Below are 26,222 nucleotides of genomic sequence, written 5' to 3'. Positions count from 1 at the left end.
CTCACATATACAAATTCCATGCGATCTGGTTATGTCTCTGCTATATTATGCACTATCAAAAGCAGAGCTATACTGTAAAAAGAAACTCGAAACTCATTTCAGAACAAGAGCGTGAAGTGTCAAATGTCGCATCATTGACTATAATTATTAAAAAAAAAACGCACGGATCGAAATGACGTATCACCGTAAGTCGGTTGTCAACATTTCACAAGTTAGATACGAATTGAATTCTTAAAGAATCTCACTTATCTATCGCTATTCCATACTTAATATAATAAATTATTTACGTTCGACCAATGATATCGCGCCAATTCAAGGTCAAACATTGGAACAGGCTATACGATATATATATATATATATATGAGGAGCTCTAGGCTCTTGTCTTGTCATTGTCACTTTTAATGTAAGCTTATTACAAGGCTTAGGAATACCTATTTACGGTTCTTACTTTAAATCATTACTACTACGAGGCTTGAAGGGGGGTGTTGACAATAATCACGAAATATCACAGGGGGAGGGGGTTGTAGTAAGATATCACGTGAATTTATTTTTTTATAAATCGGAAAAAAGGTAAATCGAAAAGCGAAAAAATTCTAAAAAAAAGATCACGTGATTAATTGACGGTAATTTCAGGCATATTCCTCTCTTTTTTTTTAATTATAAAGGTAGGCGGATGGATAAATTGACCACCTAATAGTAAGTGGTCACCACAGCGCGTAGACAAATAATTAAGAAACATTAACTATTCCTTATATCGCCAATGCGCAACCAACCTTGGGACCAAGTTATATTCCCTTGTGTCTATTTACACTGACTCACTCACCCTTCATACCGGAACACAGCAATAGTTTGTATTGCTGTTTGGCGGTAAAATCTGATGAGTGGGTGGTACCTACACAGGTGGGCCAAAAAATCAATTCTCAATTTTTCAATTTCAATTATGGTCGAATTTCGACCTTTAGCCGATCAATAGTAATTATTAAACCAAACCAGAATGTAAGGATTGTCCAGAGTTGTATTCTAAAGGTTGGTAACACTTCCTTGCAATAAATTATCTACACTAAAACCGTAGAGGGACAAAAGCTGACTTCACAAATAAAAAATATTTGTCGTCTCGTATTACACAATGGCCGTTTTGTACTCATGATTTGTAGATGCGAAATTTACACAAAAGATTTGAAATACTTTAAACTTTTACTTGGATTGTATAAAAATCTACCTATGTATTTATATTTTTTATTTATTTATCTGCGTGCAAAGGTAGCATTTGTTACGCACTTCACCAAAGAGTTTGCATTATGCTTTCTTTTAGAGTATTTCTATTCGTAATCAATGAGAAATATAATATAACACATAAATATACACTATTCCAACCATAACAGGAGTAAAGCCAAATAAACAACATTTGACAGCAAATTGACGCGATATCATTGGTCGAGAGCTTGATTGATCTATGATATTCACTACGGATTTGTGAAAAAATGAACGTTTGAACATCAACGAAACTATTATAGAATTTTTTTAAGTAAAATTACAGTGGAAATAAGTGGTTAAGTGTAACAGTGTTGTATTATAAATAAAGATATATTAATCATAAACTCTTAGCAGTGCACAATATAGCCGAGTTATTAAGAAATCGCATGAAATACGTAAATCTAAGGTTTGTTTATCTTTTTTTCCTACTTCCATTAAAATAGGCTATAGACTAATATTATGAAGAGGTTATTTTTTTTATCTGTAGTAGGGGGTAATATCCGGAAGTTACGATCAAATTCAAAATTTTTTCACTGGTAGAAAACTACATAAAACCTAAATGTGATATCATATTTTCTTTATTAATAATTGGACCCGTGCAAAGCCGGGGGGATTTATAGTCTACATGAAATTCACGCTTGTCAAGACAATAGTCTTATTTGAAACTGCGAAGCGCTACTACTTATATAATACATAATATTATATACCAAAACCTTCGAAACGCAATGCATCTTTTGGTATAAAATATATATACACGTGGGTTAAGTAGTTTTTCAGTTAGTAGTTTGGTTGGTAGGGATTTGTGCAAGCCCGTCTGGGTAGATAACTCACGTCATCAGATATTCTGCCGCAAAATGGCAATATTAAGTTTTACTATGTTCCTATTTAGGATGAATGAGCCAGTGTTACTACTAAGGGACGTAACATCTTAGTTCCCAAGGTTGGTGGCGCATTGGCGGTGTAAGGAAAGACTATTTCCTATAGAACCATTGTCTATGAGCAGTAGTGACTACTTACCATCAGGTGGGCCAATATCTTCTTTTGTATTAGTACATATATAATAGTTATCAATTTATGTAGCAACATTTTTAGCTCAATATATTAAGACACGAAACAAGATACTCAATTTCACATGAAATCAACAAAACATTTCGAATGACGCTCATAACGCCTTTTCCCACGTGTGTATATGTTGCAAATATAATCGTTTCAAAATATTAAGAACACTTAATTAAGCGCTGCAAAGCGCTTCTGTAACCAAGGCTAAACTGGAAACTCAACGGAGGAAACGATCGTGGAATATCAGAATTTAACAGCCGACGTATTACTTGGTGGTAGATCGTCCACCACCATTCAATACCACACATTCATCAGCTATTCTTCCGCCGAACAGCAACACTAAATATTGTTCTGTTCTGGTTTGAACTGTAAGCACAAGACATAACTCAGTTCCCCTTTCAACGCCAGTCCGCCTTCCAATATCATAAAAATGAAAAAAATCAAAGGAATATTTGATTTGGTTTAAGTTCACATCGCAAGGAAACTTGCATGTGTTTAATTTCAATGAAATTCTGACACGTATGTATCCACCAACCCTTTGGAAAAGGCTGTAAAACCTTCTCATCGAGGGGAGAGGATCTAGCTCAGCAGTTGGACATAAACAGGCTGTTTTAACAACTATTTAAATATAGTAAAAAGTGTAAATAAATAATCTTTAAAAACATATGTCATGTCTTTTAAATCAAATTTAAACAGAATAACGGCGAATAGCAAGTTACTACAAAGATTTTGATGATGGATAGACGGTCATTGAAGTGATAAAAAAATAAGTACCTGCTTTATAATATAAGGTCAACCCACACGTAACAATGCAACGCTCAACAATAACCAGCTCGTGATACCCCACAGATATATGTAGGTATGCTTAGAAAGTTTTGCGGGCAGGTAGATGAATCTTCAAAAACCTTGCTCATATTTGCAACTGGATGTGCCCCGTGAGAACGTCTGCACTTTCGTAATAAGTATGCCTATGTTCTCATCAGACTAAATGTCTTTCATTGCGAATGATGAAGAAAAACACTAATATTATAATTGCAATGTTAATCTGTATTTATATGTGTCCGTTACGTTTTCACGGCTAAACTGAGTCGAATTTGATAGAATTTGTTATGAAGCAAGCTTGAAGCAATACGCCATGAGCGAAGCCGCAAGGAAAGCTAGTTGATAAATAAGGTGACTCGATGACAGACTACACAAATGATACAAAAGAGTTATTAATTCTTATGCAAGTGAATAATAGTTTAATTATTGTTTTTAATTAACCTAAATGCTAAAATAAATTTCAGTTCCTAAAATGTATGTTACGTAATTTAAGTGTTGACAATTATAAATCAGTAACGACGGAATTATTGCCGGCTCTGATTTGCTTTTTTTTTGCAATTCGGAACGCAGGTTTCGTATGGCGGTAGCTTTACATTCGACACGACATAAAAGTTCTTAAATAAGCGAACGCGAACTGAAAATGTTATAAGCTATTTTATTCTTTTATATATTTTTTTATGATGTCGGTAGGCGGACGAGCAAATGGGCCACCTGATGGTAAGTGGTAACCATTGCCCATAAACAATGGCGCTGTAAGAAATATTAACCATTCCATACAACACCAATGCGCCACCAACCTTGGGAACTAAGATTTTACGTCCCTTGTGCTTGTTACACTGGCTCACTCACCCTTCAAACCGGAACACTACTTTAATGAGTACTGCTGTTTGGCGGTAGAATATCTGATGAGTGGGTGGTCCCTACTCGGACGGGCTTGCACAAAGCCACTACCATCCAGTAAATATTAATTTATTTTCAAACAAATCAAAAATCTTTTTAATATATTGAACATTACTACTAACTTATTGATTGTCAAAAAACTACGACCGGTTCTTAGTTTAACTTAAGATAAATAATTGTTTTGACGACTATAAGCGGTCACTGACCAATTAAGAGGGTCTATAATCTAGATCCCGCTAATTTATACTGGTCATATCCGTATAAAATAACAATATTCCTATGGCCTCCACTGGTGACAGGAGGGCCGGTTCGTTTTTTGCCCAGAGGATCGGAATTGCGATTCAACGGGGAAATGCTGCTAGCATTCTTAAAACATTCCACGCTGTCATGATTTCTACAGTAACTGTTTTAAATTTACATTTATAGATGTTTAGGGCCTTCGTGTAAATAAATCTTTATTCATTTAATCCATTTTTATTACTTCAAATTCGATTGGAATGAAAGTCGCTATTAAAGATCGTTTGAAAGAGCAATGTCTGCTCAACATTTTTGAAAAATTTAGAAATTATTCATATACTGTATAAATATTTATTTACAGAAAGCTTAAAAAGGTTTATACAATTGATTTTACGAAAAACAATCGAAAGATTGTCTGTTATACATCGTTAAAACGTACAAATTGACAATGGTATTAGTGATGCACCTCAACGGTTTACACATATCGATGAACGCCTATTCACCGATTTAATTTATTTCGGCTATAAATATAAATCGGGGAGAAACTCCGGGAAAATATCAATACAAATTTAATTGATTTTTTAAGGTTATTAAAATTAGATATACACTTTCAAAACCCAGACACAAAATCTTTGTTACGATATTTCATTATTTGAATTATGAAACGAATATTAGTTTCTTTGTATAGCCTATTTCAATGTAAGTAGGAATAAAGATAAACAAACCCTAGATTTATGTATTTCATGCGATTTGCTAATAACTCAGCTATACTGTGCACTACTAAGGGTTTATGATTTGAACTTCTTATTTCCACTTTAATTTTACTTCAAAAATTCCGATAACAGTTTCGTCGACGTTCAAAACGCCATTTTTTCGCAAATAAATTGTGAATATCATAGATTAACCAAGCTCTCGACCAATGATATCGCGTCAATTTGCCGTCAAATGTTGTTTATTTGGGTTTTCTCCTGTTATGGTTGGAATAGAACATATGATAAAACGTTTAATTAGAAGATTCGTTAAGAGAATTTAGTTGATATTCAGTCATTTACATTCCAGGTTCATTTCTATTGACAAATCGTCAGTTCGCAATCAAATCGGAACGCAATTGTTCTTGTTTAAACGTTTTCTATTTCTACTAACACATCGATCCAGCTGCGATAGAATCTCAATCTGTATCTACTGTAATCGTTACAAATTAACTGCTGTTCTGTGAAAACTCACTTCGTATTTCACGATTGAAATGTTGAAGCCGGGTTTTAATGATATATTGATGTTTGTATCCATAAAGTGCAATATATTAGTAATCAATGTCGCTTATAACATAACTGTACGACATTTCACGATATTTTTTCCTAGTTCTTCCAAAAAATCTGTAGCCTGAGCCTGTAAATGTCTCACATCAGGGATAAGTTATAAATTCAGATAAATTAAGATAAATTAAGCAATTGAAAATTGAGCAAATTTAGTGGTTCTTGCCTAAGTTTGATAGGATCTCGGCTCGTCAATTAAATAAAATATACACTTTCCAAACAAAAGAGATGTCTCATGGGCCACCCTGTTGTCAAAAATACTGGGTACTGCTGTTTGGGGGTAGATTATATGATGAGTGAGTGGTACCTACACAGGCAGGCTAGCACAAGCTCTAACATAGCCTTCTGTCAAATCTTTACTGATATTATAAATACGAAAATGTCTCTGTTTTTTTGTTTGTTTGTTGCTCTTTCACAGCGAAACATCGAACCGAATTTGCTAAAGTTTATTATTGGCCCTTTTATGCTCAACCCTTGAAAACCAACCCCTAAAACGCCAGCGAAACCGCGAACAATAAATAGTATTGTACCTACTAATCAAAGACCATGATATTTCGACGTTTTTGCTCATAGTTATCCTAACAAGTGATTCAATATACAACAAAAACGTCAATAAAACAATTCTAATCGTAAGCAAAACGAGTCGTTCCCTCAATATAGTAAGCGAGCTTAGAGCTACACTTAAATATTACAAAACCAAATCGTTGTATCGTGACCAAAATGTTTTCCAAGAGAAAGTACGTTCTAGAAAAGTAACAACAATTCTTTTCCCACAATAGTTATGATTCACATCCTGTCGCGGTGTTAATTTGAAATTAATTTCTCCTCGAATGATGTTTACCTGTTCCTGTTATATTGTAAGCGAATCTTACTCCAATGTTAAAGAGTCTTAGTCGAAATAATTACTGTCTATGTATATGCTTTAATACTAATATTATAATTGGGAAGTAATTCTGTCTGTCTGTTGCTCTCTCGCGACTAAACTAATGCACAGGACTGGGGCTTTGTGCAAGCCTGTCTGGGTATTTACCACCCACTCATCAGATATACTACCGCCAAACAACAGTACTTAGTATTGTTGTGTTCCGGTTTGAAAGGTGACTGAGCCAGTGTAACTACACGCACAAGGGACGTAACATCTTAGTTTCCAAGGTTGGTAGCGCATTGGCGATGTAAGAAATGGTTAATATTTCTTACAGCGCCATTGTCTATGGGCGGTGGTACCATCAGGTGGCCCATATGCTCGTCCACCAACACATACCATAATAAAGCAAGCTTGAACTCAAAAAAATGACATAATGTTTTTAATGTATCTCACGTTAAATATTTTATCATTTATCACAAAACCACAATACATTTTTAAGTATATTTAAATTGATTTATAAATATCAAGACGTTCAGACAATAAACGTAATTTTTAAACGACAGCAATAAATGAGGTTCTAATGATTATTGCAATCAGGAATCAATTGGTACTGAACCAATCTATACTAACATTATAAACAAGCTGCGCCCGCGACTTCGTGCGCGTTTGGATTTAACAAAAAACTTATTTTTGTAGCCTAAGTTACTCCTTATTACATCAGCCGGCGAAAGTCCCGTCCCGTCGGTCCAGCCGTTCCAGAGATTAGCTAAAAAAATGTTACTTTGATATATGTACCGTGTATATGCATTTAGTAAAAAGCGGTTATTTTAATATTACAGACAGACACTCCTATTTTATTATTATGTATATGTATAGATGTAAAAGTAACTCTCTGTTACTTTTTCAAGCGTAGACTGTTGAACGATATAGATGAAATTTGTTATAAATTTCAAAAAAATATGGCTTACGTTCTGCCCTAATTTTATTGCAAATTTGTTGATTACTTTAAATCTGTAATCAATCAGACAATTAAAAGTATTTTCTTCTATATTAATAAGGTTGTTCATTCCGCTAATAGATAAAACTAGAACACGACGCTCGGTGTTGCGTGTACTTGGCTAAGATCTTAGCTGACCTTTAAAGCCAGGTCAATTAAACGAGATGGCGTCAATTGGCGGCAACATGTCACACACATAACGACCAATGGTGAATATATCTTATAAGCTCGTTTATCTTTAAATATATAAATCATCTGTGCGTGTGTGTGTTATGTAACTGAACTCGATTAAATTGTTTAAGTCCTTAGATAGGTCAAATTGATTTACGTATTCCACGAGATTTTCTAATAATTTCTGTACTATTCACTAAATAGATCTTGATTTATATATCTTTGTTTATAATACAATACTTCCCACTTAACTACTTAGGTATATCAACTTTAATTTTGCTTCCAAAGTTCCGGTAATACCTTCGTTGACGTTTAAAACGCCATTAATTCGCGAATCCATAATGAATATCATAGATAATTTTAAATCAAATCAAATCTAGTTTATTCAAGTAAACTTCACAACGAAGTTTTTTTAATACTACCACCGCTTCGGAAAGCAGCCTCCAGCGAGAAGAAACGGCAAGAAACTCGCATAGTTGCTCTTTTCAAATAAACAGACTTACAATGCTGTTTTTTTACAATAATGACTGTTCTGTGATGGAACCCGAGCCTAAATCCAGGCGTTTTTATCTAAAAAGAAATGAATAATAAGACTTATTTATTAATTTATTCTTAATAAACTTTTTAAATTTCATAAATGGTAAATTGGTTACAATTCCCGGTATCTTATTATATATGCGTATACCATTGCCCAAAAACGTTCTCTGTACCGTATGCAAACGGAAAGTAGGGGTTACAAGTTTATTCTTATTTCTTGTATTAATAGTGTGTATATCAGCTTTTATGGAATACTTTTGTATATTCTTCTGTATAAACATTATATTATCACAAATATATTGTGAAGCAGCCGTTAATACACCTATTTCTTTAAATTTTTCGCGTAATGATGTCCTGGAGCTAATATTGTAAATAGTTCGGATAGCTGTTTTTAGTTGTTCTTATTTAAGGTAGTCTTATTTAAGCTCTCAATTATGTCAATGGGTGTTACGTGTTGTTTATTTATGTGTTCTGATCTTATTTGTTTAAAAAAAACTCTAGGGGAGTACGACCTACCATATAGAGTCACATTTAACTGAGTTGCTTTTGTGTCAATTTTGACAAAATGATCAAAAGAAACCGCAAAAAACATATTGTTGTAATCAGGGACCAAATCTCTACCACGCACAACAGTTTGTTTCGTGAACAAGGAACTCTAAACCCAACCTTTTTTTTTTGCTGCGTTAGTGCGTAAGTACCGAATAGTTATATATGTAGAATTCGTTTAATATTTTACAATTTATAACATATATAAAAGAGAATACTACTAACTAATCACGAAATATCACAAACTTTATACCTACAAACTTGAAATTTGGCAGGCCTTATAAGTGTAGACATCCGTTAAGTTGGAAGTTGGTATTTTAATTCCGCGCGGGTAAAGCCGCAGGTTCAGCTAGTACATTATAATTTTCAATCCAACGTGATACCATATAAAAATCAATAAAATGTAACTTATTTTTTCTTTATTTTATTATCTGTGTTATCGTCTAGAATAATAAAATCCTAATTATTTTATGTACGTTTGTCCTTAAACATTTAAGCTAGTCACTTCTGAACAAGGAACTCGCTGAACGTACAAAACGAGGCCGTGGGTCAATTTAGCGCAATTCCTTTAAGTATGACCCTAACGAACAGCCACAGTACTGTCTGGTGTGAATTAAACGTTACTCCGGCGCTCGGCACTCGTATTGCATTGAACAACACATTCTTACATTCCTAACTCTATAAAACATTTATTTGATAAAAAATAATATTGCTTTAAAACAGTGACCGGGACATTTTTCGTATTTAAAGCAAAGCCCCCCCCGCCCGGCGTCGGAACCGATTAGACGTGTTTAAGTGCGCTCTGTATTCAAAAATTGTTTTTATTGTTAAATCAGTATTTTATACAGTGAACTAATCACTAAAGTTGTAAATATTACATCCTAAAAGTGAATTATACCACAAATGAGTGAACTTTGTCTGGAATCAGGAAAAAAAAAAAAAAAAATTGACTTAGAAACTTCATAAAACAGTGTCCGTTAAAAGTGCAAATGCAAGTGCAGTGACTCAGTGACCTTGTATATTACTTAGCGGTCACAAGCTTATTTCTCTATGCAAAATAAATTACAATCAGGAACTTATTTTCACTATCTTGTACAACAAGACACCGGCGTAGTGGTTCGCCACATCAACTTAAGAGTGGAAACAGCCGACAGTGCGTGTGTTCGATCCCCAGTGCAGTCGAAGTACACCGTGCTTTTTTCTTTTATTTTTATTTTTTTCTGGTTTTTTTTTTTTTTTTTTTAACTTCCGGAGCCATCTAAAGGATTCTAAAGATGTCTGAACCACTAAAGACACCTCCATCTATGTTTTATGGATCAGACTCGGCCTTAAATAAGTCATCCAACAATGATACAAGTGAGCATCTATTAAATGTCACTAAGCGTCACAAACGTACTTTTAATGAGTTTTCGGAAAACCCGTATCATTGTATGACCGAAATTAAAAAGATGTTTTCTGAGCTCAAAGCTCAACAAGAACAAAAATTCGAATCCTTAAATATAGACGTACATACCTTATTAAACCAAAATCAAGAGATACAAAAAACAGTTGAGTTTATGTCCGGTCAATATGATGATATAATCAAGAAAATTAATTTGTTGGAAGAGGAGAACAGGGAATATAGAAAACGAGTTAAAGTTTTAGAAGATAGGATAGAGTCAATAGAAAGAAATACATGCAAATCTGCTATCGAAATACGCAATATACCTAAACAAGATAATGAGAACAAACAAACAATAATTAATGTAGTAAAAACCATCGGAACAACCCTAAATCTTGAAACACCAATACAGGATATGGAATTTAAGGACATCTATCGAACAAAATCAGATACTATTATAGTTGATTTCACAAACATTGGAAAGAAAGAATCAATTATCCGAACATATAGGCAATTCAACAAAACCAAACGTTTAAACAAAGAACAACAGCTGAACACCCAACACGTCAATTTGCCTGGTAAACCACGTACGGTGTATATTTCGGAGCTATTAACAAACAAAGCTAAACGTCTTTCGTACGTCGCTAGAGACCTCGTGAGACACAAAAAAATTGTCGCTACATGGACATCATTTGGCAAAGTATATATCAAGAAGGAGGAGGGTCAATCACCGATACTTATAGAACATGAAGCCGACTTACACAAGCTTGTTTTGTGACTAATACCTTCTCTATGCATGCTTATTTTATTATTTTTATATTGTCATTATTTACTTTTTAGAATACTGTTGTTAATAAAAAATATCCCCCATCACAAATACACATCAACACACACAAAATTGTTTAAAAATTCATTCAAAACTTTTCAAATATCTACATATCTTATATACTTTGGGACTGCAGTGCCCATCATACTCATAATTTATAATTCAACTTATCTATTCATCATTAAGCCGTGCCTTTTGTCTCCTTTGCTTAAAATTCGATAGTACAAGTGTCAAATCTATGTCTCAAAATCTTGATTCATTCTCAGTGTCAAAAGTAATTAATTGTGATATAGACAATGTCGATTCTTACATTCATAATAAAAATACAAATTTAAAAATCATCTGTCAAAATATACGAAGTATAAGGTGTAATATAGTCAACTTTAACATTTTTATAACTAGATCTAAGATAGATTGGGATGTAATTGTTTTAACGGAGTGTTGGCTCTCTTCTACGCAATATGTTCCAGACCTCCACCAATATAACAGCTTTTCTACTACCTCTCATAAAACCCAAAACGAAGGCGTTGTAATATATTATAAAGTAGGTTGTAAAGTTATGGCGGAGGAACCACATTTAGATGATGCCAATTGTCTGTTACTAAAATTAAATGCAAATACCTGTATAATTGGTATATACCGTCCTCCGAGCCATCACAACACAAATAATTTTGTTTCGTCTTTAAATAGGCTTCTTGAAAAATTATCGATTTACAAAAATATCATTATTTGTGGAGACATAAATATTGATATAACAAAAAACACTTCTGACAGTCGCTCTCATGAATATTTGAATATGTTAGCTGGACACTGTTTTTTACCTGGTTATGACATCCCTACTCATGGGCATACTTGCCTAGATCATATTATGATAAAATCTAAATATGTGGCTAACTGTTTTGTCTTTGAATCTACTGTCACTGACCATGAAAGCGTCGCTGTCGTTATTGAATTAAAGTCTAGGATTGATTACTTAACCCACACAGTAAGGCGTATTAATTATGAAGCTTTGGATACTGCTATAAATAATTTGAACTACAATCTTATACTAAAAAGTAATGATGCCAACGCGGCTACTAGTCTCCTGTTCTCATTAATTACTAACGCGATTACTGAGAATACAAAAATTATTAAAGTATCTAATAGGAAAAGAACATGTAAGCCATGGATTACTGAAGGTATTTTACGTTGTATGAGGAATAGAGACAACCTTTATAAAAAGCTAAAAAAGAACCCAGAAGATGATATCCTCAAAATTACATATAAACGCTACAGAAACTTTTGTAAAGCATTGATTAAAAAACAGAAAAGAATTCACGATAAGCAAGAAATAGAAAGAGCAAAACAGAATAATAAAAGTCTATGGAATGTTTTAAAAAATATTTGTTTTCCTTCGAAGTCCATAGATTATTCTTCACACCTTATGGCGACAGATAATCCAAAACTCAGCGTGAATGAAGTAAATAGGTATTTTGCCACAGTAGGAGAAAAACTAGCTTGTGAAATTGACACTACTCTTGTCAACCATGAACATAGTTCACTTTTAAAATTATATGTAGTACCTCTGGATTCACTCGTTATGCTTCCTACTGACGAAACTGAAGTTGAACATCTGATCTTAGGAATGCGCGACAATGTTTCAGCAGGAGAGGATCAAATAACAAGCGAAATCGTAAAACGCTACATTCATAAACTGGTTCCACCTTTAACACACATATGTAACCTCTCCATCTCTACAGGTGTCTTTCCTGAAGCCTTTAAAGTTGCACTTGTAAAACCAATTTACAAAAGCGGTGATAAAGAGTGCGTAAATAATTACAGGCCAATATCTCTTCTGCCAATTATGTCCAAAATTCTGGAACGTATCATGAACAAACGCCTCATTAACTTCTTAGAAAATAATAAACTCCTCTCACCATCTCAATTTGGCTTTAGACCTAGAAAGTCGACAAGTGAAGCTGTTCATGAACTTACAGACCTAATTGTGAAAGGCCTCGATGATAAATGGAAGTGTCTTACTATATTTGTTGATTTATCGAAGGCATTTGACACAGTATCAATCCCTTTGCTTTTACGCAAATTGGAAAGAATTGGCGTAAGAGGCATGCCTTTAAAGTTGTTTTCAGATTATCTGAATAATAGGAAACAAAAGGTAAGAATAGGTAACTGGATAAGCAGTGAACTTCCAATTCAATACGGTGTACGGGTAGTATATTGGGTCCTACGCTCTTCCTGATCTACATAAATGATCTTTGCCGTCTCCAGCTCCATAATGCCTCTATACTCTCTTTTGCCGATGACACAGCTCTCTTCTTTAGAGGGAAAACATGGGAAGAAACCTTCCATAGTGCGCAGAACGGATTTGATGAAGTCTGTCATTGGTTAAGATGTAACAAACTGACCCTTAATGTTAATAAAACCAGGTACGTTGCTTTTGCTCCGAAAAGAAACTTACTTCCTCCAACTACATTTTCTATTACAGCCCATTCATGTAATATATTAGCAAAATCATCAGTAACTTGTTCTTGCTCTACTCTTGAACGAAGTGAAACCGTAAGATATTTGGGTGTATTTGTAGATCAAACTCTTACATTCAAGCCTCACGTTGAAATGCTCGTAGCCAGACTTCGGAAATTAATATATATTTTTAAAAATTTAAAGCAAGTAGCAGATCGACGTATAATCAAAATTGTGTATTATGCTGTCGCCCATTCATTAATAAGTTACTGCATTACATCATGGGGTGGCGCAGCTAAGAGTCACCTTATTGAGGCAGAAAGAGCGCAAAGATGTCTTTTAAAGGTTGCTGCTGGACTTCCATTTCTTTTTTCAACAAAAAATTTATATAAAACCTGGGACATTTTGACTATTAGACAAACTTTTATAATGAACATAATTCTTAAAAAACATTCACAAACAATTTATCAACCAAAATTAGAAAAGGATAAACGTAGGAAAGGCAATGTCTGTCGAACTGAAATCTTCCACTTAAAGCTTTCCAATAGATTTTATTGCTTTCTGGGTAGTGTTCTTTATAATAAATTAAATAAAGATTTACGAATATATTCTCTAAATAAGTCGGCTTGCAAACGAAAAGTAGATGAATGGCTAAAAACATTAGACTATGATGACACCGAAAATCTCTTAATTTTTGATTTATAACCTTATTCTACTACAGTGAAGGACTATCACAAACTCTCACACACACACACACACACACACTCTAACACACACTAACAATCTCTCCAATATACATACAACAATTTAATGTACTGAGCACACCTTGTTAATAAGGCGGTGTGGGGACCTGGAGACCTGTAATACAGGTATTCTTATACCCATCACGGGCTCCAGTCTCTCACAAATGTCTTCTTATGTAAGAGTTCTAATATGTATGTCTATTATGTATGTAAGATGAGAGAAAATAAATGACTTATTATTATTATTATTATTAAAGCTAATTTAGATTGGCCAAAACTAATAATTGTTTTTTTTTTTTTACATTTGGCAGATTATTTTCTATCATATTCAGTAATGGAAGTTTAAAAACAAATATATAGTCTTTATGGTAGGACTTTGTGCGAGTCCGTCTGGGTACCTCTCATGACATGTTACACCGCAAATAGATTAAATAAGTTAAATACAGTGATTAATAAGCAACGCGGGAAATTCCTCGATTAAGTGATTTTGTATCACTTAATAGTGTATTTTTCACACATAATGTATAATATATCCCAAAGCCGAAGCGTCTGCAATAATCACAGCATAGCATAGCATGCATAAAAAAAAAATCAATTTAACTTATATTTAAATCAAATACAAGAATCGAGCGTTAAGCCGTTCTTAGCATTATCGATCTGCAATTATTCGCAAACAATTACAGTATAAGTGCTAATTCCGTCCTCTTTAACAATGGCCATAAGTAAACACTAATTTCAATTTCAAAACGTTAACCAAGTGACATAAACAGAATATTTAGCGGCCATTGTAACCAAAACAGTAGTGATGCGTAAAAAGTAACATCGATAATCGATAATAATCCATCACGTTTTCAAAGCACGCTGCGTGCCAACGACCGAGCAATTAGTTCCACGCTAAGTAACAAACCTTTACACGATAACTGTGGGAGAAATTCTTCAGTAAACGGTTGACTTTATATTGTATCAATCATTTCGCGTGATGACATGTTGCTCGTGCGGTCGAGTTACGTTGTTTATGCACTTGAATTGTTTAATTTTCAATAACGATCACTCGAAAGTCCAGTAGACTAGCAGTGCTCTCCACGTTTCCAAGTTTAGTCAACCCCAATTATGTTTATGTTTCACTAAGCGTGTTAGTATATATTATACTGGAATGAATTGTTTGGTCTTTTTTAGGGTTCCATACCCAAAGAGTAAAACGGGACCCTTACTCCGTTGTTCGTTTGTCAACAGGCTGTATCTCACGAACCGTGATAATAAGATAGTTTAAATTTTCACAGATAATATATTTCTGTTGCCGCTATAACAACAAATACTAAAAAATAGAATAAAATAAATACTTATTTAGTGTGTAATAATTATTAACAATTTCACGCAATATTTTATCTGTTTGGATAATTGTCATCGGGTGACTTACCCTAAGTATGGGGGTGGTATAAAGGAATTTAAAGAAATGAATCAAAAGGATAATAATCTTGTACAGCCATTACCGATGGGCAATAAACTTCCTAAAATAAAAACAAACGTGACGACACTTCACCCAATGAAGACTAACAGTAGTTAAAACGAGAGCGCTGAGATTTCAATCTAATGTACCGTATCATTGTTTGTTATTTAAAGTTTCACTTAATTACACTTTAGGAAACGTACAGCGGATCTAAGTTTTCTAGAGAACATGTATGAGGAAAACTTTACGCTTCTACGACTATTTATTGATGATCACATGATTTTAACTGTATTAGAAAATGTTTGTATATAAGTGTTTAGGAAGACTATGCTAAGGTTATTAACCAAATTATAATTAACCTTTCCAAGTTGCAGAAGGTTTGCTAAAGGCAGAAAGCGTTAGATTAGACTTATGTCAAGAAACACACTAAATTGAGATATTATAATATAATGATAGACCACAGTGGCGTGCATTTGGAGAGGCCTATGTCCAGCAGTGGACGAATCTGTTAACCTAAACTGATTTAGATGATATTTGATATGAAGCTTGAACCCACCGCCGTTTTTTAAACACAAAACATACGACCACCCCCTCCCTAACAAGTGAGCGTAACTGCGGGTAATAACTAGTATTCAATTAAGGCAAATTTGGACGATAAATGTGTGTTAAGGATAAACGACTTTTTAATTTGATATGTTTCTATATAAATAAGAATATTTTTTCTGCAATACCTAAGTTTGGTTGCTAGGGAAAGATTTTAGCATTAAACCCGCCTTGTACGATACAAGTATAGAATTACTCGCTGTGATCGTTTCTGTTGTAATCCAAGTGAGTCCACGCTTGCCATATGTTACGATTCTTGAAGAATTATGAGATGCCATCGAAAAATGGTGGGAAAATTAATAATACTGAATATGAAATTGTACTTTAACATTATAAAAAAAAACAACATGATTTTGACAATAGAAATCGTAAATGAGATTAAGAAAAACTTAATCTTACAAATGAACATTACACTTAATATTAAAATATTAATTTTCTGTACTAATCATTGAACGAACTTTTATGTGATGCCTAGCTGAAAATCCTACTAAACCAATGTAAATGAACCTTATGTCAGAAGATACAGTGCGTATCGGAGAATCTTTTAGTACATAATATTATTATATAATAAGTTTAGTTAACTTGCTTTAATAATTAAGTCCGTTTACGAAACAAGCGCGAATTTCATCTTCCTGTGGTTTTAAATGTGTATATATCATTTACATAATAACAATCTACTAATAAGTACTTTTCTAACTAATAAGTATTTTGTTTTGAGAGAGGTTGGCGATGGTAAATGGTCACCGCCCATAGACAGTGGTGCTGCAAGAAATATTAACTACTTTTAACATCGCCAATGCGCCACCAACTTTGGTAACTAAGTTGTTATGTTCTGTAGCCTGTATTTGCACTGGCTCACTCACCCTTTGAACCGGAACACAAGAATACTAAATACTACCGTTTGGCAATATATATAAGTAAATTTGAACTACATATTTAGAAACAGATAAATATTAGGTAATAATTATACAGACGTAAAAATATAACGCAGTAATATGACTGCACTAATTTGACAGAACCAACAAACTGTGCTATCTCTTTCTCGTGTTTACTACTAACGAGGACTGCGACTTTGTTTGATTTGATTTACGATTTACTATCATCTCCTGTCAAATCAAATCAGATTAAATCAAAAATATACTTTATTCAAGTAGGCTTTTATAAGCACTTTTGAATCGTCATTTAACAAACTATTTAAAGTAAAGCTACCAGCAAATAAATACGTGTGCCGACTTTCATGCTAACCTTCTTCTCAGGTTACTTGAATGAGTATAATGCAGTCTCTAAATTTAATGACGATCACAAACTTCTTTAAAGACGTATGTCCTACCTTAGAATAATCTACGACTATTAGGACAAAATTGGATATTTTGTTAAACTAAATTATAGGTCACTTAATAACATATTTGAGTAACCTAAACTTCAACATGGTTGGTACCATCAATAGTGGTTTGCAAACGTAGAGAATAAGGTGAAAGGGTCGTCGGTCGTCAATATAAGGTTAATACTTGTCTCCTCGGTGAATACCGATGAGATGGTTGCTGTAACTTTTGAGGTCAGGGATTTAATACATTGTTTTAATATACGCATAATTAAAATGAAATAAATAATAATAAAATATCTAGAGTAAAAACTTATACAGGAAGGTACTATTTGTAAACAGTCTGGAATATTATTGAAAGTATAATTTTATCTTTTGTGTAAGTCTAGACAATAGCGATAGAATACATCTGTTAAATGTAAAGGTCACTTCGAACTAACATTCCATGCCGCTTATCGATACATCGATACATAACTATAAAGTTCGATTTACATAAGCAAAATACAAATTTAAGTTAAGAAAAAATATCGACATCCAGCCCATCACTATTATTTGCCGCCCACGCTAACTTTTTTTCAAAACTCTGAATCTCTATGTTGATAACGAATAAAATTGAAAGGCCGCGCTTTGTTCCAACTATTATCTAACAACAAGAATAAATTTAATTTAACATACCATATAATTCGTACCGAATCCTGTTTCGATTATAGCATCATTTTGCACAAAACTATTCGTAACTTTAACTGTGACGTCACTAAAACCAGATTAAAATGATAATTAAATATTTATAACTCCATATTGTAAACTGTCACTTAAATTCGTTCATTTCGATTGAGTTTAAAAGTTTTTAAAGTATTTCAAACGCAGAGATGCGTTTAACGTACGCGCCGCGTTTTGACTGGAGTCAACTCCGCTCTAAGATATTTTTACCTGTCAGAGAAAAAAAGTTTTGTTCGTAGAACAACTAAATCGAACAACCGACTTTGAATCTTATTTATATGTTTTAAAGAGCTAATTGCTTTAAAGTTTGAAAATGCATTAGTGTAGCCATATTGAAATAATATTGCAATGCAATTTAGACTTTATTTTGATTACAAATATGGTTGAAAATTTATTGTCAATGATTGTAAAAGCTTAAGCCACCATTTCTGAGCTTGTACGTATATTGTGGGCAGTTGTTCCAAGTCGAAGCTTCTCAAACTTAGACATTTACTGTTGGCCTGTTTATAAGATTAATGAATTATTTTCGTTCGTTTTATTTCCTTTCATCTGACAAACTAAACGTATTTATTTCGAGATTTATTTGGATGTTGAATTAGACACGCTTGGTAGATAACGAAATAGTCCTAGAACGTTAATTAATATTTATTTACACGTGGCTTTGGAACTAGAAACGTTTTTTTAAAATGTTTTTTCCTAAAAAAACATTTTAATATTTAGTATAGTGATAGTTTATTTTTAATTGTTTTGTAACTAAACTTCTGTTTTAAAAATACTTATATTAAACAAATACATTTTCGCTCTGCGTTCTCTTTAGATATTTTTGTCGTTATATTTTTGTAATCACCCAGTAATTAACATATTAAAATGTTAATAGGTGTATAACAGCACGCTTAAATAATATGATACACATGTGAAGTTTGGGCACCACTGTCCAGGACCCGTAGTCCCAAACCTGTTTGTACTGAGAAATAAAATAACAGGCCCCAATTTGATATGAATTAACTCATTTCGATTGTTATCTAGTCGAAGTTTCGGATGAATCTTGTTAACAGTAAAAAAAATAATTGGCAGTACAAAGTTTGCCTTTTACAATAAAAGGAATTAATAGTGTTTCAAAAATGGAACACGGTTTTTGTTTCAATTTTTTTTAGTTAACTGAGCGAAAGTCTTAATGCGAAACGCCTCATCCAGAAAAAAATACAGAAAGTGATGCCATTTTCAAAATCTTTTTAAATCATGCTGTCTCTAGTAAAAATATACCTACTATAATTTATTTTAGTGGTAACCAAATTAACGTTTAGAAAAAATATGCATAATTATGATACAGCCGAGTTTCTTGCACCTGCTCTTCGGTGAGATATTTCTTTTGGAGCAACTCGGAGATTTTTGACAATCAATAAGGAGAGTTAATTATAATTTAACTAGTATTAAAAGGGTTAAAAATTTAAGAGTTTGTTTGCCCGCGATAATCTAAGATTCTACCATTCGGAAATTTAGGCCGCGTAGGTCCAGGACTGCATAGGGAAGTTAGTGTATAAAAATCTCGCAATAAATAAATAAAGTACCAAATTTAATTAATATATGTCATCTCAAGAGCGGACATCTTACATTGCCCGAAGCCACCCAATGCATCAATTTCGCCCCCGCCCTACGACTCAAGCACCAGAGCAGGTTCAGTTCGCAAGACCCTGAGACAGCTACTCTTAGATCTTGACTTTCATATTAAGTCTGTCGGTGTAGTTTCCGTTTTTCAATTGAAACAAGAAACTTGCTCCAAACAAACACACTTTTAAATTGATTAATCGGATACTAATTCAAACGTTTTATAAATATGTAGGTAGACGCGGCCGATCGAAGCGACGAAAAAATTGCTCGCTGCTCTCTGAACATAAAGGTTTTTTTTTGCATATTTGCCACGCATGAGCCATGTGGTTTAGTCACATCTGTACGTTAATATTTTAAATTAAAATGTGTTTCTAGCCAAACTTTCCGTTGGGTTTCACAAAGAACCCAACATTTGGAACTTGGCCAGTCCATTCTTTGAATAAAAACTAGTATCCACCCGCGGCTTCACTGATGTCCACATGGGCAAGTGGTAGGTACCCCATGCCCCACCATACTTCTAACATAGTGTTTGCAAAATTTAATGGTTATCAGCTGACTAGGTAACACGTGAAAGCTTTACCAACAATTTTGATATTCGTTTTTAGTTAGGACTAGGGTCGGAGATGACATATTGCGTAAATGTTCAGTTAGCCCAAACACCTCAATCCCATTTACGACGTTCCTAAAAGCCCCACGTACTGTAAATGTTTAACTTTAGAGTTTTATTAATTTTGGTCAATAATACATTTTTCATTGGTACAATGGTTATAAATTGAAGGCTGATGGAGTAGCAGAACTATAATTCGAACTCCCGGATCGTGTTAAAACGTCAAAAGTGCTGTCAGCTGTCACTTCAAACTTCAAATTATTGACGTTTCGACGTAATAATAAATGGTTAATCTGTGTGTCTAACACTAATTATATTAAATAAAATAGCGGTTTTAAATAATATGCTTTATTTCATTTTCTACTTAAAGCTAAGCTATTAAAACGAAAATGTACACTCGGCTTTACATTAGATTATAAATTAGCGCCGATTTTTTTAAAGTTTTTTTTATCTGTTCAATTTCAACGTGTATGGAAAGATTTTATAATTAATATATAATTTTATACACTGGTCTTAGGTTTGGGCTGCCAGGCCTCGACCTTGGGTCTGGTCGTGCTGTATGGAACATACTGGCCGGTCGTGCCTGACATGTTCTCTGTGAAATTCGCCATCCATTTGTATTTGGGTCTGCTCGGGTCCTGAAAATAAATAATCTCTTACATTATTTATATTTTTACATAGTACATATATTTAAGTACACAATTTTCTGTCAGCGGACTTTACAACTAAATTTTAAACCAAAGTTCCACACAAACTATTGAACTTATATTGTGGTGCTTTGAACAGCTCCACTTTGAGCACAGCACAGCAACAAACGCCCAAGAAGTGTTCTAGCGGTGGCCCCTCCTCCAGAAACGTATTTATACACCTCCTGAGGCGCCTGACCATGGTCCGAGACTTGAACATAATCAGAAAGGCGATCCCAACACGCGGCGTCCGTTTTATTTGCAAACTGCACCCTACATTAAGATGGGCCTGTTTCTGAAGTCAGCAAGGTGCCTCGAATGTCAGGAGTAAATTCACATACCGTAACTGGTCGAGGTTTAAATAATTTATAGTATTCATAGTGGATTTCCGAAACATGCCCGTCTAAATTTCGACGAATTTATGATAGCAACAATGGAAGAAAAATTAACGTTGATATAAGTTGTTAAGTGGAAGAAATTATAAGAATGATAAAAAGAAAAAAAAAATCGTATAATGATTCCCCAATATCAAAAATACTAAAACAACATTTAATTAACAAAATTATATAACAAATTTTACAACAAGTATAAGTAAATTAAATGCTGGTATAAGTAACATGCTTTTTCAATGAAAGTATGTAAAATATTAGTATCCAGATGGGGGGGGGCTTCACCTGCGTGAGGCGTGAGAGTGTAGGTGTTACGCAAATTTCTTCTGAATAAAAACCAATGTGCGTGATTAAGTAACAAAAATCTATCAATCCAAACTTTCGCATTTATAGTATCCGAAACACAAATAGAATCAAAGTTTGTTATAACTTGTTAATAACTTTAATTTACCTGGTGAGGTGGGAGATCAGTTTTGTAATGCAGCCATCCGAACCATTCAGCTGTGACCTGGATTAAATTATTTCTATTATAAAACACAAAGTTCCAAATAAGAAATATAGACCACGACTCATCATCAGCAAAAATAATTAAAAAAATAACTATATGATCACATTTAATAGCCAAATATATTATATGTAATAATAAACACGTAATCTTGTTACAACAAAATATATGAAAAATTATTTACTAAAAATTTCTCTGGATCACTCTGCTATAAGTTTTATGTGTATTGGTTTAGTAGTTAAAATATATCTTACTTGACTACCATCATAATTCATGTTGAATTTATCCGAGTATTCAACCCATCGGTTCCTACTGTAGAAGTAGCGAGGGTTCTCATAGTACTTGTTGCCAAACTCATCCTCACCGACAAGGCGGCCATCTTTTAATTCATCCTGTCTGCAATATTATAGTTAAAACTTTAATGTAATATTATTATAGATTAAAGATTATATGCATTTAAAATTAAATAAAACAATATTTGCAGTACTTTTGAACTTGTTCAGTAGACTACCATTTCTTTTGAATTTAATACAATTTATAACATTGTGAAAACCTCATTAAATAATAATAAGAGTTTTCCTATTGTATATATATTCTATGTCACAAGAACTAAAATACTTTTGCCATAAGTTTAAGGTAGCATCAGATGTCTTGTGTATAAAAATTTACATAATATCTTGCCTTCCACGGTCAGTGGTCAAAAATGTTACATGTTAAAGAAAATAAAATTTAAATAAATGTATTATTTCCTCAGCGATGCAGACTACAAGAGATTTCGAGAAAGGATTAATTAGATCCTCAACAATAGCAGTCAAAATAGAATGAGTACTGCCTCTCAGTGTTTGAATGAACCTCTTCTTGCTCTGAGGATGGCAAAGATGTCAGGGATTCTTGCAGTAGCCAACATGGCTTTAGCACTGCTGAAACACTTCATTAGAAAGCGGAAAACGTTATTACGTTACAGCTGCGTTTGGTAAACCTTATCCAAAACTGACAGGTGTAAAAACACTGGTAAAAACTAAATATAGCATATTATAGTAGATATTATATGTTTATATTATATAATATGTTATATTCTGATAATAATTTAATTAATCATGTTGATGTGTTGTTTTAAATATATAAAATGTTATGTTAAACTTCAAAATTTGCGCTCTATTCGTCTCCTACATCTTTTCTCTAACATACGTGACATTGTCATAATATTATGCATTTGATTAAAACAGATATTCGAAAGAAGAAAATATATTTTTTAAGTAAAGAATCATCATTAAACACGTAAAAAGTGACAAAATAACCAAGAAATTACATAATACAAAATAGTCTCACATTTACCTGTAAAGTTTATACATAGATGCTCTAATGCCACCATTTTGTTTTATAATTCTGAAAATTGTCGCCAATTTATCCAGGGCCAAGAATTTGGCGATGGGATTCGACATTTTTATAAAAAAATAAAGCTTTCGTTCAGACGATATCAAAATAATTATTTGACAGTGACATATGACAATGACATCTCTTAATTTATTTTTAATGATTTACCTTCAATCAAAAATCTTACACCACACAGCCTTATCTTAATATATATTTTTTTTCTTACAAATAACATGAACAACTAGTTACAAATTTCAATTATAAATCATCCATCGTGACATAACTTCTTTGTAGCATATATTACATATATACGCTACAAAGAAGTACAAAATATGAAGGCAGCAGGGTCTTAAGTTTTTGATGTACTTATTATTTAAAGGTTCATTAAGTTTTTTGTATTAATATGATAATGTAAGACTCTCAATAAATAAATAAGGTATAGTTTCCAACAATAAAAAAAAACATTTCATACATAACAATGTATTCAAATAATAGATATACAAAATTCTTCAAAAAAATACAATTATGCTAATCTCACTTATTGCGTTTTTTTTTCTTTTTAGATAAACTACTTTCTGTTTCTTCTATTTCTAGATCGATTTCCGGTTCATCTTCATTTAAGGCACTATTGTTTGTACTTAGTTTACGCTTTTTCTTAGATAATTTGACATCGGAATCTTCAACAATATCTTCACATAATTTTTTCTTTGACTTTTTGGATTTCTTTTTTAAAATTTGCTCCTCTGTATCTTCTTTTCCATCAACTGTATCATGATTTATTCTTTCGTCAGGCTCTTTATCAGAAGCTTCTATAATAACATTATTAGTACATTCATTCTCATTGCTCTTGCAACGTTTTCTCTTTTTCTTTTTCTTCTTGTTTGGTTTAACTTCTTCATTTAAACTTGTGTCTTCGATGACTTGAGTGTCGTCAGTACTATTGGTTTTCTTGGCAAGAAATGTATTATATTTCGTTTGTTGTAATAGTAGTTGTTCCTGTTGCTCTATTCTTGCTAGTTTGCCCAACGCTCTAAGACCATGCCGTGCACCTCTAAAATGTAAATAAAGTAAATGGGTTAAAAACAATATTTTTTAGCATTAGCAGCCCGTAAATGTCCCACTGCTGGGATAAAGGCCTCCTCTCCCTTTGAGGAGAAGGTTTGGAGCATATTCCACCACGCTGCTCCAATGCGGGTTGGCGGAATACACATGTGGCAGAATTTCGTTGAAATTAGACACATGCAGGTTTCCTCACGATGTTTTCCTTCACCGCCGAGCACGAGATGAATTATAAACATAAATTAAGCACATGAAATTTCAGTGGTGCATGCCTGGGTTTGAACCCGAAATCATCGGTGAAGATGCATGCGTTCTAACCACTGAGCCATCTCGGCTCAATAATATATCAGAATATTTACCTATAAGAACATAATATGTACATATTTAAATAAGTTAAAGTTTTGTTATGCATTGTTGACATATTTTAATTAGTTTGATTTAACATGTTTGTTTTAGGTGTTTATAATGAGTTTTAAAATTTTACAAGTATTGTTTAAGCTTCGTTACAATTTAGCATACAAAATTTGTAACTTATAAAATTTAAATCTTAAACAGATGTCAATTTAATTCCATTTTGTCTATCTATTTCATGATTTCCCGATTGCAAAGACTGGGAAAGTATTGAATGACAATATTATAATTTACTGGCATCTATGTTAATTGATCAAGGGCCTACAAGGTGGATGGTGAAACTCTTTAATGGCTCCTAATTGACTTGTCAATTTAGGTTTCCTTGAACAAATCTCATCATTATTAAGTCTATTGAACAAAAAATATATTTTTGCTTTTTAGTGGTCAGTTTTAGACTGCCTTGGTGGTGTAAAATAAAGTATTTGTATTTTATTGTATAGAAGTTCGTACTTATGTGCTGTCCTGCCCTGGCAAGCCGCAAACAATTCTTCATCAGTCAATTTCACATCTTTAGCACTGGACTCCTCATCTGAATCAGACTCATTGACTTTCGTAGTCTTTGACCCACCACTACCTAATACAGCTTTCTTAACAAAGAAGTCAGAATATTCCTCTGTGTCATTATGATTGTTTTTCTTCTTCAATCGCCAAGTGCTGTTTGTGATTACGAATTCTTTGTCTTCTATTCTTTTCATCTTCTTTGTTTTACCATTTTCCTCTTCAACCTAAAACCGTCAAGCATATATAAAGCAGTCAATTAAAATACAATTATTATTTGATTTTTTGTTGTTCTTGCCGTTTGTGTATGTTTCTGTTATTCTTATTAAGTTTAAGTTTGTTTCGTCTGCATGTTTTTATTTTCAGCTTACAACACAATCGACACTTCGGGATTACAATTTTTGATATCTCCTGTATCTTGAATAAGATTTTAAGTAACAAATATGAATAAATAAATAACGATAGTTAATACCTGATAATTGCTAGCTGCCTTATCATACAAGGCGCTCCACCAGTGTTCCGTGAAGTCTGCGGCGGCATCGTATCCTATACCAGCTACACTTCGCTTTAACTTAGGTTTTAACGGTTCGGATATACCATTTTCCTTTTTTCCAAGACCTTTGCCTGAAAAATAGCAATTGAATTGAAAAGTTACAATGAGTTGTTTAAAATTTTTACATTATTACATTTACGATATTTTTTTATAGACTCGTAAATATTTTATAAGTGTTTTACCATCTGTCCAGCCGTATTTTTCTAGTTGCTTTCGAGCAAAATCCATAACATGTGTATAAAAAACTGATATAACAATAATAATTAATGAATTAGAACATAATATTATACATAATTTTTTTCTATCTAACCTAAAATAAACACGTTGAAATGA

At 33.1% G+C, this 26,222-nt stretch overlaps 3 protein-coding genes across 5 annotated transcripts in view; all 3 read right to left on the bottom strand.

The window, feature by feature from the left end:
* The window catches only part of LOC125074214, a 42,042-nt gene extending 23,685 nt beyond the window's left edge, over window positions 1-18,357 (bottom strand). For all 3 annotated transcript variants that reach the window (XM_047685477.1, XM_047685479.1, XM_047685478.1), the window contains exon 1: window positions 18,155-18,357. The gene's annotated coding sequence lies outside the window, so the exon portion shown is untranslated. The remainder of the gene's footprint in view (window positions 1-18,154) is intronic.
* A 2,388-nt stretch (window positions 18,358-20,745) lies between these two features.
* Window positions 20,746-23,489, bottom strand: LOC125074215 (probable NADH dehydrogenase [ubiquinone] 1 alpha subcomplex subunit 12). Its single transcript, XM_047685480.1, has 4 exons — window positions 23,330-23,489; window positions 22,249-22,390; window positions 21,941-21,997; window positions 20,746-21,052 (listed from the first exon to the last, which is right to left on the bottom strand). The coding sequence occupies exons 1-4, from the start codon at window positions 23,434-23,436 to the stop codon at window positions 20,915-20,917; spliced, it is 444 nt and encodes a 147-aa protein (XP_047541436.1). The 5' UTR covers window positions 23,437-23,489; the 3' UTR covers window positions 20,746-20,914.
* Window positions 23,490-23,838: 349 nt separating this feature from the next.
* LOC125074269 (G patch domain-containing protein 4) lies at window positions 23,839-26,222 on the bottom strand. Its single transcript, XM_047685557.1, has 4 exons — window positions 26,072-26,222; window positions 25,809-25,960; window positions 25,289-25,563; window positions 23,839-24,419 (listed from the first exon to the last, which is right to left on the bottom strand). The coding sequence occupies exons 1-4, from the start codon at window positions 26,115-26,117 to the stop codon at window positions 23,903-23,905; spliced, it is 990 nt and encodes a 329-aa protein (XP_047541513.1). The 5' UTR covers window positions 26,118-26,222; the 3' UTR covers window positions 23,839-23,902.

This window comes from Vanessa atalanta, chromosome 27 (assembly GCF_905147765.1).
Source record: "Vanessa atalanta chromosome 27, ilVanAtal1.2, whole genome shotgun sequence".
In the NCBI taxonomy this organism is placed as follows: Eukaryota; Metazoa; Arthropoda; class Insecta; order Lepidoptera; family Nymphalidae; genus Vanessa; species Vanessa atalanta.
This window is presented reverse-complemented; position numbering and strand designations above follow the sequence as displayed.

Coding starts and splice junctions, on each gene's coding strand:
- LOC125074269 (XM_047685557.1), bottom strand. CDS start 26,117: ATGGATTTTGCTCGAAAGCAACTAGAAAAATACGGCTGGACAGATG. Junction 25,564..25,808: donor AGGCAGCTAGCAATTATCAG/GTATTAACTATC, acceptor TGACGGTTTTAG/GTTGAAGAGGAAAATGGTAA. Junction 24,420..25,288: donor CAGGGCAGGACAGCACATAA/GTACGAACTTCT, acceptor TTTACATTTTAG/AGGTGCACGGCATGGTCTTA.
- LOC125074215 (XM_047685480.1), bottom strand. CDS start 23,436: ATGTCGAATCCCATCGCCAAATTCTTGGCCCTGGATAAATTGGCGACA. Junction 22,391..23,329: donor TCTATGTATAAACTTTACAG/GTAAATGTGAGA, acceptor ATAATATTGCAG/ACAGGATGAATTAAAAGATG. Junction 21,053..21,940: donor CTGATCTCCCACCTCACCAG/GTAAATTAAAGT, acceptor ATTTATTTTCAG/GACCCGAGCAGACCCAAATA.